General features: G+C 45.6%; 1 protein-coding gene across 1 annotated transcript in view; it reads left to right on the forward strand.

The window, feature by feature from the left end:
• The window catches only part of LOC106595358 (F-box only protein 10), a 29,142-nt gene that overhangs the window by 4,488 nt on the left and 8,521 nt on the right, over positions 1-16,133 (forward strand). The window contains 5 exon segments of the mRNA XM_045713300.1: positions 1,701-1,835; positions 6,493-7,305; positions 10,388-10,537; positions 11,345-11,481; positions 16,053-16,123. Of these exon segments, the coding sequence (XP_045569256.1) occupies positions 1,701-1,835; positions 6,493-7,305; positions 10,388-10,537; positions 11,345-11,481; positions 16,053-16,123 (1,306 nt within the window).

The following is a 16,133-nucleotide window of genomic DNA, read 5'->3' on the forward strand; positions in this document are numbered from 1 at the left end:
TGCTGTTGTCTTGATGACATAATGTCTAATTAAAGGTGACTTACTGATTGGCTGCTGTTGTCTTGATGACATAATGTCTCGTTAAAGGGCCTGTCTGGGATTCATCCATCCATTTCTGGACTTTTAAATTCATTATTTATTATTTATTTTTAATTTAATTTAACCTTTATTTAACTAGGCAAGTCAGTTAAGAATAAATTCTTATTTACAATGATGGCCTAACCCGTATAACGCTGGTGCCAATTGTGCGCCGCCCTATGGGACTCCCGATCACGGCCGGTTGTGATACAGCCTGGAATCGAACCAGATGAGATGCAGTGCCTTATTATTGTTTGAACTGCAGATTGTTCCTTTAAGTTAATCTGGAGCTGGAAACTATCTGTTAGTATCTGTTAGTGTCTGTTTGTATCTGTTAGTATCTGTTAGTATCTGTTAATATGTTAGTATCTGTTAGTGTCTGTTAGTATCTGTTAGTATCTGTTAGTGTCTGTTAGTATCTGTTAGTATCTGTTAGTATCTGTTAATATGTTAGTATCTGTTAGTATCTGTTAATGTCTGTTAGTATCTGTTAATATGTTAGTATCTGTTAGTATCTGTTAGTATCTGTTAGTATCTGTTAGTATCTGTTAATGTCTGTTAGTATCTGTTAATATGTTAGTATCTGTTAGTGTCTGTTAGTATCTGTTAGTATCTGTTAGTATTTGTTAGTGTCTGTTAGTATCTGTAAGTATCTGTTAGTATCTGTTAGTATTTGTTAATATGTTAGTATCTGTTAATATGTTAGTATCTGTTAGTATCTGTTAGTGTCTGTTAGTGTCTGTTAGTATCTGTTAGTGTCTGTTAGTATCTGTTAGTATCTGTTAGTATCTGTTAGTATCTGTTAGTATCTGTTAGTGTCTGTTAGTATCTGTTAGTATCTGTTAGTATCTGTTAATATGTTAGTATCTGTTAGTGTCTGTTAGTGTCTGTTAGTATCTGTTAGTATCTGTTAGTATCTGTTAGTATCTGTTAGTGTCTGTTAGTATCTGTTAGAGTCTGTTAGTATCTGTTAGTATCTGTTAGTGTCTGTTAGTGTCTGTTAGTATCTGTTAGTGTCTGTTAGTATCTGTTAGTATCTGTTAGTATCTGTTAATATGTTAGTATCTGTTAGTATCTGTTAATGTCTGTTAGTGTCTGTTAGTATCTGTTAGTATCTGTTAGTATCTGTTAGTATCTGTTAGTATCTGTTAATATCTGTTAGTGTCTGTTAGTATCTGTTAGTATCTGTTAGTGTCTGTTAGTGTCTGTTAGTATCTGTTAGTATCTGTTAGTATCTGTTAATATCTGTTAGTGTCTGTTAGTATCTGTTAGTATCTGTTAGTGTCTGTTAGTGTCTGTTAGTATCTGTTAGTGTCTGTTAGTATCTGTTAGTATCTGTTAGTATCTGTTAATATGTTAGTGTCTGTTAGTATCTGTTAATATCTGTTAGTATCTGTTAGTATCTGTTAATATCTGTTAGTATCTGTTAGTGTCTGTTAGTATCTGTTAGTGTCTGTTAGTATCTGTTAGTATCTGTTAGTATCTGTTAGTATCTGTTAATGTCTGTTAGTATCTGTTAGTATCTGGTAATATCTGGTAAAATGTTAGTATCTGTTAGTATTAAGTATGGTAATAAGATCTGCAATTTGATAAATGAAAATATTGACCTTTGACCCTGCCAGGTGCCTGTGGAGGTGGTGGGGTTAGGGAGGCTGGGGGACGTGGCTCTCCTGGTCAGTCTGGAGCAGCAGTGTCCCACAGCCAGGCTCTCCAACCTGGTCTTCATGCCTGCATGGTTCTCCACCGTTGTATACAAGGTACATCAAATCAGATCACATTTATAAAAACCTTTTTTACAACAGTACATGCGACAGTGGTTTACAGACTGACTGGCTGACTGGCTGGCTGTGGTGGCTGACTGGCTGGGGTGTCTGACTGGCTGGGGTGTCTGACTGGCTGGGGTGTCTGACTGGCTGGGGTGTCTGACTGGCTGGGGTGTCTGACTGGCTGGGGTGTCTGGCTGGCTGGCTGGCTGACTGGCTTGCTGACCGGCTGGGGTGTCTGGCTGGCTGACTGCTGTGGTGGCTGGCTGGCTGGGGTGGCTGGCTGGCTGGAGTGGGGTGTCTGGCTGACTGGCTCAGGTGGCTGGCTGGCTGGCTGACTGGGGTGTCTGGCCTGCTGACTAACTGGCTGGCTGGCTGGCTGGTTGGCTGACTGGGGTGTCTGGCCTGCTGACTAACTGGCTGGCTGGTTGGCTGACTGGGGTGTCTGGCTGGAGTGGGGTGTTTGACTGGCTCAGGTGGCTGGCTGGCTGGTTGGCTGACTGGGATGTCTGGCTGGCTGACTGACTGGCTGGCTGACCGGCTGTCTCTCTGTCTGGGCTGTCAGTCAGTCAGTTGTGTGGCTTTAAGCCTTTAACTGGTTGCTCTGCACCTTTTAGAGGCTGTAAGCAGTGGCCTTCTGTTCATGCTCTGTTAGAGCTCGACCTCTACCTTCTGTTCATGCTCTGTTAGAGCTCGACCTCTACCTTCTGTTCATACTGTTAGAGCTCGACCTCTACCTTCTGTTCATACTGTTAGAGCTCGACCTCTACCTTCTGTTCATACTGTTTGTTAGAGCTCGACCTCTACCTTCTGTTCATACTGTTAGAGCTCGACCTCTACCTTCTGTTCATGCTCTGTTAGAGCTCGACCTCTACCTTCTGTTCATACTGTTAGAGCTCGACCTCTACCTTCTGTTCATACTGTTAGAGCTCGACCTCTACCTTCTGTTCATACTGTTAGAGCTCGACCTCTACCTTCTGTTCATACTGTTAGAGCTCGACCTCTACCTTCTGTTCATACTGTTAGAGCTCGACCTCTACCTTCTGTTCATACTGTTAGAGCTCGACCTCTACCTTCTGTTAATACTGTTAGAGCTCGATCTCTACCTTCTGTTAATACTGTTAGAGCTCGACCTCTACCTTCTGTTCATGCTCTGTTAGAGCTCGACCTCTACCTTCTGTTCATACTGTTAGAGCTCGACCTCTACCTTCTGTTCATACTGTTAGAGCTCGACCTCTACCTTCTGTTCATACTGTTAGAGCTCAACCTCTACCTTCTGTTAATACTGTTAGAGCTCGACCTCTACCTTCTGTTCATACTCTGTTAGAGCTCGACCTCTACCTTCTGTTCATACGGTTAGAGCTCGACCTCTACCTTCTGTTCATGCTCTGTTAGAGCTCGACCTATACCTTCTGTTCATACGGTTAGAGCTCGACCTCTACCTTCTGTTCATACTGTTAGAGCTCGACCTCTACCTTCTGTTCATACTGTTAGAGCTCGACCTCTACCTTCTGTTCATGCTCTGTTAGAGCTCGACCTCTACCTTCTGTTCATACTGTTAGAGCTCGACCTCTACCTTCTGTTCATACTGTTAGAGCTCGAACTCTACCTTCTGTTCATGCTCTGTTAGAGCTCGACCTCTACCTTCTGTTCATACTGTTAGAGCTCGACCTCTACCTTCTGTTCATACTGTTAGAGCTCGACCTCTACCTTCTGTTCATGCTCTGTTAGAGCTCGACCTCTACCTTCTGTTCATACTCTGTTAGAGCTCGACCTCTACCTTCTGTTAATACTGTTAGAGCTCGACCTCTACCTTCTGTTCATACTGTTTGTTAGAGCTCGACCTCTACCTTCTGTTCATACTGTTAGAGCTCGACCTCTACCTTCTGTTCATACTGTTAGAGCTCGACCTCTACCTTCTGTTCATGCTCTGTTAGAGCTCGACCTCTACCTTCTGTTCATACTGTTAGAGCTCGACCTCTACCTTCTGTTCATGCTCTGTTAGAGCTCGACCTCTACCTTCTGTTCATGCTCTGTTAGAGCTCGACCTCTACCTTCTGTTCATACTCTGTTAGAGCTCGACCTCTACCTTCTGTTCATACTGTTAGAGCTCGACCTCTACCTTCTGTTCATGCTCTGTTAGAGCTCGACCTCTACCTTCTGTTCATGCTCTGTTAGAGCTCGACCTCTACCTTCTGTTCATACTGTTAGAGCTCGACCTCTACCTTCTGTTCATACTCTGTTAGAGCTCGACCTCTACCTTCTGTTCCTACTGTTAGAGCTCGACCTCTACCTTCTGTTCATGCTCTGTTAGAGCTCGACCTCTACCTTCTGTTCATACTGTTAGAGCTCGACCTCTACCTTCTGTTCATACTGTTAGAGCTCGACCTCTACCTTCTGTTCATACTGTTAGAGCTCGACCTCTACCTTCTGTTCATACTGTTAGAGCTCGACCTCTACCTTCTGTTCATACTGTTAGAGCTCGACCTCTACCTTCTGTTCATACTGTTAGAGCTCGACCTCTACCTTCTGTTCATGCTCTGTTAGAGCTCGACCTCTACCTTCTGTTCATACTCTGTTAGAGCTCGACCTCTACCTTCTGTTCATACTGTTAGAGCTCGACCTCTACCTTCTGTTCATGCTCTGTTAGAGCTCAACCTCTACCTTCTGTTCATACTGTTAGAGCTCGACCTCTACCTTCTGTTCATACTGTTAGAGCTCGACCTCTACCTTCTGTTCATGCTCTGTTAGAGCTCGACCTCTACCTTCTGTTCATACTCTGTTAGAGCTCGACCTCTACCTTCTGTTCATACTGTTAGAGCTCGACCTCTACCTTCTGTTCATACGGTTAGAGCTCGACCTCTACCTTCTGTTAATACTGTTAGAGCTCGACCTCTACCTTCTGTTCATACTGTTAGAGCTCGACCTCTACCTTCTGTTCATACTGTTAGAGCTCGACCTCTACCTTCTGTTAATACTGTTAGAGCTCGACCTCTACCTTCTGTTCATACTGTTAGAGCTCGACCTCTACCTTCTGTTCATACTGTTAGAGCTCGACCTCTACCTTCTGTTCATGCTCTGTTAGAGCTCGACCTCTACCTTCTGTTCATACTGTTAGAGCTCGACCTCTACCTTCTGTTCATACTCTGTTAGAGCTCGACCTCTACCTTCTGTTAGAGCTCGACCTCTACCTTCTGTTCATACTGTTAGAGCTCGACCTCTACCTTCTGTTAGAGCTCGACCTCTACCTTCTGTTCATACTGTTAGAGCTCGACCTCTACCTTCTGTTCATACTGTTAGAGCTCAACCTCTACCTTCTGTTCATGCTCTGTTAGAGCTCGACCTCTACCTTCTGTTCATACTGTTAGAGCTCGACCTCTACCTTCTGTTCATACTGTTAGAGCTCGACCTATACCTTCTGTTCATACTGTTAGAGCTCAACCTCTACCTTCTGTTCATGCTCTGTTAGAGCTCGACCTCTACCTTCTGTTCATACTGTTAGAGCTCGACCTCTACCTTCTGTTCATACTGTTAGAGCTCGACCTCTACCTTCTGTTCATACTGTTAGAGCTCGTCCTCTACCTTCTGTTAATACTGTTAGAGCTCGACCTCTACCTTCTGTTCATGCTCTGTTAGAGCTCGACCTCTACCTTCTGTTCATACTGTTAGAGCTCGACCTCTACCTTCTGTTCATACTGTTAGAGCTCGACCTCTACCTTCTGTTCATGCTCTGTTAGAGCTCGACCTCTACCTTCTGTTCATACTGTTAGAGCTCGACCTCTACCTTCTGTTCATACTGTTAGAGCTCGACCTCTACCTTCTGTTCATACTGTTAGAGCTCGACCTCTACCTTCTGTTCATGCTCTGTTAGAGCTCGACCTCTACCTTCTGTTCATGCTGTTAGAGCTCGACCTCTACCTTCTGTTCATGCTCTGTTAGAGCTCAACCTCTACCTTCTGTTCATGCTGTTAGAGCTCGACCTCTACCTTCTGTTCATGCTCTGTTAGAGCTCGACCTCTACCTTCTGTTCATGCTCTGTTAGAGCTCGACCTCTACCTTCTGTTCATACTGTTAGAGCTCGACCTCTACCTTCTGTTCATGCTCTGTTAGAGCTCGACCTCTACCTTCTGTTCATGCTCTGTTAGAGCTCAACCTCTACCTTCTGTTCATGCTGTTAGAGCTCGACCTCTACCTTCTGTTCATGCTCTGTTAGAGCTCGACCTCTACCTTCTGTTCATGCTCTGTTAGAGCTCGACCTCTACCTTCTGTTCATACTGTTAGAGCTCGACCTCTACCTTCTGTTCATACTGTTAGAGCTCGACCTCTACCTTCTGTTCATACTGTTAGAGCTCGACCTCTACCTTCTGTTCATGCTCTGTTAGAGCTCGACCTCTACCTTCTGTTCATACTGTTAGAGCTCGACCTCTACCTTCTGTTCATACTGTTAGAGCTCGACCTCTACCTTCTGTTCATACTGTTAGAGCTCAACCTCTACCTTCTGTTCATACTGTTAGAGCTCGACCTCTACCTTCTGTTCATACTGTTAGAGCTCGACCTCTACCTTCTGTTCATGCTCTGTTAGAGCTTGCTGCAGTTTCACCTTTTCTCTGTATCATTCTCTCTCCTACCCTCTACCCCCTCCCTCCACCAGACATCATCAGGTCATGTCCAGTTGGACAACTGTAATTTCGAGGGAGCTCAGCTGCAGATCCGAGGACCAGGAACCTGCCACGCCCGCTTCTGCTCATTCTCACAGGGAAGCTCCACCCACTTCCTGGGCGTGGCCCTCAGCCTGTTGGATAGCTGTGATTTCTCAGGAAGTGATTCGGCATCCGTGACGGTTGAGGGCGCTCCAGTGACGGAGCGGAACTGGGCCTGTAAACACCTGGCCGCTCTGGCCCGAACCACCACATCCTGGACCTCGCCTGGGAGTGGTAGCCCAGCTGGAGACAACTTGGGCGGGCATTCAGGAGCCACACGGCCCCCTGGGGCTACCATCACCCTGGAGGACTGGAGCAAAGGAGAAACGGAGAGCAGGAGGAGAGGAGGAGGAGGAGGAGAGAAAGGAGGTTGTCAGGATACGGTGATTGAGGACGGCTGGAGCGACAGCGCTCCTAGTGAGGAGGAAGAGGAGGAGGAAAAAGGAGAGGAAGGTTCAGGACAAGGCAACAACAGTCTAAACTACAGACTGGCCCACAGTCACCACGGCCTCTCTCATCTCCTCAGACCCAACCAGGACGACTCCCCCTCGTTGACCCCTGAAATCCGAACCCTGAGCGAGGAGCTCCAACGCGACCCCGGAGCCCAGGCGCTGGTCGAGGCAGTGCAGGGGTGCGTGCTGAGGCGCTGCCTGTTTCGGGACGGCAAGGGCGGTGTGCACGTGTGTAACCACGGAAACGCCAGGTTGGAAGGAAACGTGTTCCGAGGGCTGACCTATGCCGTGCGCTGCATCCAGAACGCCACGGTAACCAGATAGGGCTGCCGATCTGATATGATAGGTTGATTGATTGGTGGGTTGGTTGATTGATTGGGTTGGTATGTTGATTGATTGGTTGGTTGGTGGATTGATGGGTTGGTTGGTTGGTATGTTGATTGATGGGTTGGTTGGTTGATTGATTGATTGATGGGTTGGTTGGTTGATTGATTGATTGATGGGTTGGTTGGTTGGTTGATTGATTGATTGATGGGTTGGTTGGTTGGTTGATTGATGGGTTGGTTGATTGATGGGTTGGTATGTTGATTGATTGATGGGTTTGTTGGTTGATTGATTGATTGATGGGTTGGTTGGTTGGTTGATTGATGGGTTGGTTGATTGATGGGTTGGTATGTTGATTGATTGATGGGTTTGTTGGTTGGTTGATTGATTGATGGGTTGGTTGGTTGATTGATTGATGGGTTGGTTGGTTGGTTGGTTGATTGATTGATGGGTTGGTTGATTGATGGGTTGGTATGTTGATTGATTGATTGATTGATGGGTTTGTTGGTTGATTGATTGGGTTGGTTTGTTGAAGGATTGGTTTGTTGATGTATATATCCTCCCTTAACTGGATGTGTTTTAGATAGTAATCTACACTACCAGTCAAACGTTTTAGAACACCTACTCATTCAAGGGTTTTTCTTCGTTTTGACTATTTTCTACATTGTAGAATAATAGTGAAGACATCAAAACTATGAAATAGCACATATGGAATCATGTAGTAACCAAAATAGTGTTAAACAAATCAAAATATGTTTTATATTTGAGATTCTTCAAATAGCCACCCTTTGCCTTGATGATAGCTTTGCACACGCTTGGCATTCTCTCAACCAGCTTCATGAGGTAGTCACCTGGAATGCATTTCAATTAACAGGTGTGCCTTGTTAAAAGTTAATTTGTGGAATTGATTTCCTTCTTTATTCGTTTGAGCCAATCAGTTGTGTTGTGACAAGGTAGGGGGGGTATACAGAAGATAGCCCTATATGGTAAAAGACCAAGTCCATATTATGGCAAGAATAGCTCAAATAAGCAAAGAGAAACGACAGTCCATCATTACCGTAAATTTCGGACTATAAGCCGCAACTTTTTTACCAGGCTTTGAACCTCACGGCTTAAACAATGACGTGGCTAATATATGGATTTTTCCCGCTTTCAATTTTTTTTTCTCCAAAAAAACATTCTGTGACGTGCTCAGTTTTTTGGCGGCATGAAGCTTTCATTAGACCAATGAAATTGCCGAACGGGTTAAGGTCAAACAACTTTTTTGTTTACTGTTTAGAATAAATCGAGCGCTCTCAAACTTCCCATCATTCTGATTACGGTAGTCATTTTGTCACCCTCATCATGGCAAAGACACGGAGAAATGCATATGATGCAGCTTTCAAGTTGAGGGCGATTGATCTGGCTGTTGGAAAAGGAAATAGAGCTGCTGCACGGGAGCTTGGTCTTAATGAGTCGATGATAAGACGTTGGAAACAGCAGCGTGAGGAATTGACAACTAAAGCTTACTGCAAATGTTTTATTTTTGTTACAAGCCGTGTTTCGTTAAAGCCTATTTATTTTTGTTACAAGCCGTGTTTCGTTAAAGCCTATTTATTTTTTGTTACAAGCCGTGTTTCGTTAAAGCCTATTTATTTTTGTTACAAGCCGTGTTTCGTTAAAGCCTATTTATTTTTGTTACAAGCCGTGTTTCGTTAAAGCCTATTTATTTTTGTTACAAGCCGTGTTTCGTTAAAGCCTATTTATTTTTGTTACAAGCCGTGTTTCGTTAAAGCCTGTGTAAAGTTAATTTGTTTCAATGTACCGGTAGGCACCTGCGGCTTATAGACATGTGCGGCATATTTATGTTCAAAATAACACTTTTTTTTTTTTATTCAGTGGGTGCGGCTTATATTCAGGTGCGCTTAATAGTCCGGAAATTACGGTACTTTAAGACATGAAGGTCAGTCAATCTGGAAAATGTCAAGAACTTTGAAAGTTTCTGCAACTGCAGTCGCAAAAACCATCAAGCGCTATGATAAAACTGGCTCTCATGAGGACCGCCAGAGGAAAGGAAGACCCAGAGTTACCTCTGCTGCAGAGGATAAGTTCATTAGAGTTAACTGCACCTCAGATTGCAGCCCAAATAAATGCTTCACAGAGTTTAAGTAACAGACACATCTCAACATCAACTGTTCAGAGGAGACTGTAAATCAGGCCTTCATGGTTGAATTGCTGCAAAGAAACCACTTCTAAAAGACACCAATAAGAAAAAGAGACTTGCTTGGGCCAAGAAACATGAGCAATGGACATTAGACCGGTGGAAATTTGTCCTTTGGTCTGATGAGTCCAAATTGGAGATTTTTGGTTCCAACCGCCGTGTCTTTGTGAGATGCGGTGTGGGTGAACGGATGATCTCCGCATGTGTGGTTCCCACCGTGAAGCATGGAGGAGGAGGTGTGATGGTGTGGGGATACTTTGCTGGTGACATGCTGTGATTGATTTAGAATTCAAGCCACACTTAACCAGCATGGCTACCACAGCATTCTGCAGCGATACGCCATCCCATCTGGTTTGGGCTTAGTGGGACTATAATTCGTTTTTAACAGGACAATGACCCAACACACCTCCAGGCTGTGTAATGGCTATTTTATTGCTGCACAATCACCCGACCTCAAACAAATTGAGATGGTTTGGGATGAGTCGGACCGCAGAGTGAAGGAAAAGCAGCCAACAAGTACTCAGCATATGTGGGAACTACTTCAAGACGGCTGTAAAAGCATTCCTGGTGAAGCTGGTTGAGAGAACGCCAAGAGTGTGCAAAGGGTGACTATTTGTAGAATCTCAAATATAAAATATATTTTGATTTATTTAACACTTTTGTTTTGGTTACTACATAATTTCATATGTGTTATTTCATAGTTTTGATGTCTTCAACTATTATTATACAATGTAGAAAATAGTAAAAATAAATAAAGAACCCTTGAATGAGTCGGTGTTGTAAAACATTTGACCGGTAGTGTAGATCAAACATGATTGTGTGTATCTCATTGGTGTGTGTATTTTGCATGTGTGTGTGTGTGTGTTTCAGATTGTGATGCTCAGTAATGAGGTGTGTGAGTGTCGTGCGTCGGGCGTGTTCCTGCGTCTGTCGTCTCACGGTCTGATCGCTGACAACAACATCCACTCCAACGGGGAGGCGGGGCTTGACATCCGCAAGGGGGCGGACCCCATCATCCTGGTAGTTCTATTCATTCTATTTCACATCCCTGATGTCATCGTCGTCGTCTGTCCTGTTCGTCTCTGATGTCATCGTCATCTGTCCTGTTCGTCTCTGATGTCATCGTCATCTGTCCTGTTCGTCTCTGATGTCATCGTCATCTGTCCTGTTCGTCTCTGATGTCATCGTCATCTGTCCTGTTCGTCTCTGATGTCATTGTATCTGTCCTGTTCGTCTCTGATGTCATCGTCTCTGATGTCATCGTATCTGTCCTGTTCGTCTCTGATGTCATCGTCTCTGATGTCATCGTATCTGTCCTGTTCGTCTCTGATGTCATCGTATCTGTCCTGTTCGTCTCTGATGTCATCGTCTCTGATGTCATCGTATCTGTCCTGTTCGTCTCTGATGTCATCGTCTCTGATGTCATCGTATCTGTCCTGTTCGTCTCTGATGTCATTGTATCTGTCCTGTTTGTCTCTGATGTCATCGTATCTGTCCTGTTCGTCTCTGATGTCATTGTATCTGTCCTGTTTGTCTCTGATGTCATTGTATCTGTCCTGTTTGTCTCTGATGTCATTGTATCTGTCCTGTTTGTCTTACTAGTGCACTTGGCATTTTCCTCTCTACACAGCAGTTTGTCAAATGGGTGTCAAATCATATCTGTCTTTCATCTGGTAGAAGTTACAGGACATGGTGGTCTGTCTGTCTGTCTGTCTGTCTTTTATCTCAGGAGACATGATCTAAAATAACAACTGATCAAACTTTCTCTGTCTCACACACACACACACACACTCACACTCACACACACACACACACACACACACTCAGTGTAACAGAATACACAGTGGTTTGCGTTCCGGCATCGTGGTCCTTGGCAACGGGAGGGGTTCCATCCGGAGCAACCAGATCTACAACAACAAGGAAGCAGGAGTCTACATTCTGTTCAACAGCAACCCTGTAGTCAGGTAGGAGGGGGGAGTCTACATTCTGTTCAACAGCAACCCTGTAGTCAGGTAGGAGGGGGGGTCTACATTCTGTTCAACAGCAACCCTGTAGTCAGGTAGGAGGGGGGGTCTACATTCTGTTCAACAGCAACCCTGTAGTCAGGTAGGAGGGGGGGAGTCTACATTCTGTTCAACAGCAACCCTGTAGTCAGGTAGGAGGGGGGGGTCTACATTCTGTTCAACAGCAACCCTGTAGTCAGGTAGGAGGGGGGTCTACATTCTGTTCAACAGCAACCCTGTAGTCAGGTAGGAGGGGGGGTCTACATTCTGTTCAACAGCAACCCTGTAGTCAGGTAGGAGGGGGGGTCTACATTCTGTTCAACAGCAACCCTGTAGTCAGGTAGGAGGGGGGGTCTACATTCTGTTCAACAGCAACCCTGTAGTCAGGTAGGAGGGGGTCTACATTCTGTTCAACAGCAACCCTGTAGTCAGGTAGGAGGGGGGGTCTACATTCTGTTCAACAGCAACCCTGTAGTCAGGTAGGAGGGGGGGTCTACATTCTGTTCAACAGCAACCCTGTAGTCAGGTAGGAGGGGGGGGTCTACATTCTGTTCAATGGGAACCCTGTAGTCAGGTAGGAGGGGGGTCTACATTCTGTTCAACAGCAACCCTGTAGTCAGGTAGGAGGGGGGTCTACATTCTGTTCAATGGGAACCCTGTAGTCAGGTAGGAGGGGGGGTCTACATTCTGTTCAACAGCAACCCTGTAGTCAGGTAGGAGGGGTAGTCTACATTCTGTTCAACAGGAACCCTGTAGTCAGGTAGAATGGGGGGTCTACATTCTGTTCAACAGGAACCCTGTAGTCAGGTAGGAGGGGGGGTCTACATTCTGTTCAACAGGAACCCTGTAGTCAGGTAGGAGGGGGGGGTCTACATTCTGTTCAACAGGAACCCTGTAGTCAGGTAGGAGGGGGGTCTACATTCTGTTCAACGGGAACCCTGTAGTCAGGTAGGAGGGGGGGTCTACATTCTGTTCAACAGCAACCCTGTAGTCAGGTAGGAGGGGGTCTACATTCTGTTCAACAGCAACCCTGTAGTCAGGTAGGAGGGGGGGGGTCTACATTCTGTTCAACAGCAACCCTGTAGTCAGGTAGGAGGGGGGGTCTACATTCTGTTCAACAGCAACCCTGTAGTCAGGTAGGAGGGGGGTCTACATTCTGTTCAACAGCAACCCTGTAGTCAGGTAGGAGGGGGAGTCTACATTCTGTTCAACAGCAACCCTGTAGTCAGGTAGGAGGGGTAGTCTACATTCTGTTCAATGGGAACCCTGTAGTCAGGTAGGAGGGGGTCTACATTCTGTTCAACAGCAACCCTGTAGTCAGGTAGGAGGGGGGGGTCTACATTCTGTTCAACAGCAACCCTGTAGTCAGGTAGGAGGGGGGTCTACATTCTGTTCAACAGCAACCCTGTAGTCAGGTAGGAGGGGTAGTCTACATTCTGTTCAATGGGAACCCTGTAGTCAGGTAGGAGGGGGTCTACATTCTGTTCAACAGCAACCCTGTAGTCAGGTAGGAGGGGGGTCTACATTCTGTTCAACAGCAACCCTGTAGTCAGGTAGGAGAGGGGTCTACATTCTGTTCAACAGCAACCCTGTAGTCAGGTAGGAGGGGGGGTCTACATTCTGTTCAACGGGAACCCTGTAGTCAGGTAGGAGGGGGGTCTACATTCTGTTCAACAGGAACCCTGTAGTCTGGTAGGAGGGGGGGTCTACATTCTGTTCAACAGCAACCCTGTAGTCAGGTAGGAGGGGGGGTCTACATTCTGTTCAACAGCAACCCTGTAGTCCGGTAGGAGGGGTAGTCTACATTCTGTTCAACAGGAACCCTGTAGTCAGGTAGGAGGGGTCTTCTGACCAGGATCTAGGGAGTCATTTGGGACACATCCTGAAATGTTGTGGTTTTCACCTTCAGCCTCAAGATTCATTACTATATAGATATTATACATTATGTCTAGAGATTCATTACTATATATCTAGATATTATACATTATGTCTAGAGATTCATTACTATATAGATATTATACATTATGTCTAGAGAGATTCATTACTATATATCTAGATATTATACATTATGTCTAGAGATTCATTACTATATATCTAGATATTATACATTATGTCTAGAGAGATTCATTACTATATATCTAGATATTATACATTATGTCTAGAGATTCATCACTATATAGATATTATACATTATGTCTAGAGAGATTCATTACTATATAGATATTATACATTATGTCTAGAGATTCATTACTATATAGATATTATACATTATGTCTAGAGAGATTCATCACTATATATCTAGATATTATACATTATGTCTAGAGATTCATCACTATATAGATATTATACATTATGTCTGGAGATTCATTACTATATAGATATTATACATTATGTCTAGAGATTCATTACTATATAGATATTATACATTATGTCTGGAGAGATTCATTACTATATAGATATTATACATTATGTCTAGAGAGATTCATCACTATATATCTAGATATTATACATTATGTCTAGAGATTCATTACTATATATCTAGATATTATACATTATGTCTAGAGATTCATTACTATATATCTAGATATTATACATTATGTCTAGAGAGATTCATTACTATATAGATATTATACATTATGTCTGGAGAGATTCATTACTATATAGATATTATACATTATGTCTAGAGATTCATTACTATATATCTAGATATTATACATTATGTCTAGAGATTCATTACTATATAGATATTATACATTATGTCTAGAGAGATTCATTACTATATATCTAGATATTATACATTATGTCTAGAGAGATTCATTACTATATATCTAGATATTATACATTATGTCTAGAGATTCATTACTATATATCTAGATATTATACATTATGTCTAGAGATTCATTACTATATAGATATTATACATTATGTCTGGAGAGATTCATTACTATATAGATATTATACATTATGTCTAGAGAGATTCATTACTATATATCTAGATATTATACATTATGTCTAGAGATTCATTACTATATATCTAGATATTATACATTATGTCTAGAGATTCATTACTATATAGATATTATACATTATGTCTGGAGAGATTCATTACTATATATCTAGATATTATACATTTATTTTACCTGTCCTTCCCTCCCTCCCCCTCCCTCCACCCCCCTCCCTCCCTCCAACTTCTCCCTCGCTCTGTCCTTACCTCCCCTCCCCCCTCCCTCCCTCCAACTTCTCCCTCGCTCTGTCCTTACCTCCCCCTCCCTCCACCCCCTCCCCCCTCCCTCCAACCTTCTCCCTCTCTCTCCTTCCCTCCACCCCTCTCCTTCCAACCTTCTCCCCCTCCCTCCCTCCCTCCAACCTTCTCCCTCCCTCCCTCCCGCCAACCTTCTCCAACCTTCTCCCTCCCTCCAACCTTCTCCCTCTCTCTCTCTCTCCCTCCCTCCCTCCCTCCAACCTTCTCCCCCTCCCTCCCTCCCTCCCTCCCTCCCTCCCTCCAACCTTCTCCCTCCCTCCCTCCCTCCAACCTTCTCCCTCCCTCCCTCCCTCCCTCCAACCTTCTCCCTCCCTCCCTCCCTCCCTCCCGCCAACCTTCTCCCTCTCCCTCCCTCCCTCCCTCCCTCCACCCCTCTCCCTCCCTCCAACCTTCTCCCTCTCTCTCTCCTTCCCTCCCTCCCACCTTCTCCCTCCCTCCCTCCCTCCCTCCCTCCCACCTTCTCCCTCTCTCTCTCCTTCCCTCCACCCCCTCTCCCTCCCTCCAACCTTCTCCCTCCCTCCCTCCCTCCACCCCTCTCCCTCCCTCCAACCTTCTCTCTCCTTCCCTCCACCCCTCTCCCTCCAACCTTCTCCCCCTCCCTCCCTCCCTCCCTCCCTCCCTCCCTCCCTCCCTCCAACCTTCTCCCTCCCTCCCTCCAACCTTCTCCCTCCTTCCCTCCCTCCCTCCACCTCTCCCTCCCTCCAACCTTCTCCCTCTCTCTCTCCTTCCCTCCCTCCCACCTTCTCCCTCCCTCCCTCCCTCCAACCTTCTCCCTCTCCCTCCCTCCACCCCTCCCTCCCTCCACCCCTCCCTCCCTCCAACCTTCTCCCTCTCCCTCCCTCCAACCTTCTCCCTCCCTCCCTCCCGCCAACCTTCTCCCTCTCTCTCTCCTTCCCTCCACCCCTCTCCCTCCAACCTTCTCCCTCTCCCTCCCTCCCTCCCACCTTCTCCCTCCCTCCCTCCCTCCCACCTTCTCCCTCTCTCTCTCTCTCCCTCCCTCCCTCCCTCCCTCCCTCCCTCCCACCTTCTCCCTCTCTCTCTCCTTCCCTCCACCCCTCTCCCTCCAACCTTCTCCCTCCCTCCCTCCCTCCCTCCCTCCCTCCCACCTTCTCCCTCTCTCTCCCTCCCTCCACCCCTCTCCCTCCCTCCAACCTTCTCCCTCTCTCTCTCCTTCCCTCCACCCCTCTCCCTCCAACCTTCTCCCTCTCCCTCCCTCCCTCCCTCCACCCCTCTCCCTCCCTCCAACCTTCTCCCCCTCTCTCTCCTCCAGTGGAAACCATATCTTCCAGGGTCAGGCAGCAGGGATTGCTGTGAATGAGAACGGCAGAGGGGTGATAGTCGGTACTTAAAC

Source organism: Salmo salar, unplaced genomic scaffold (genome assembly GCF_905237065.1).
Source record: "Salmo salar unplaced genomic scaffold, Ssal_v3.1, whole genome shotgun sequence".
Classification (NCBI taxonomy): Eukaryota; Metazoa; Chordata; class Actinopteri; order Salmoniformes; family Salmonidae; genus Salmo; species Salmo salar.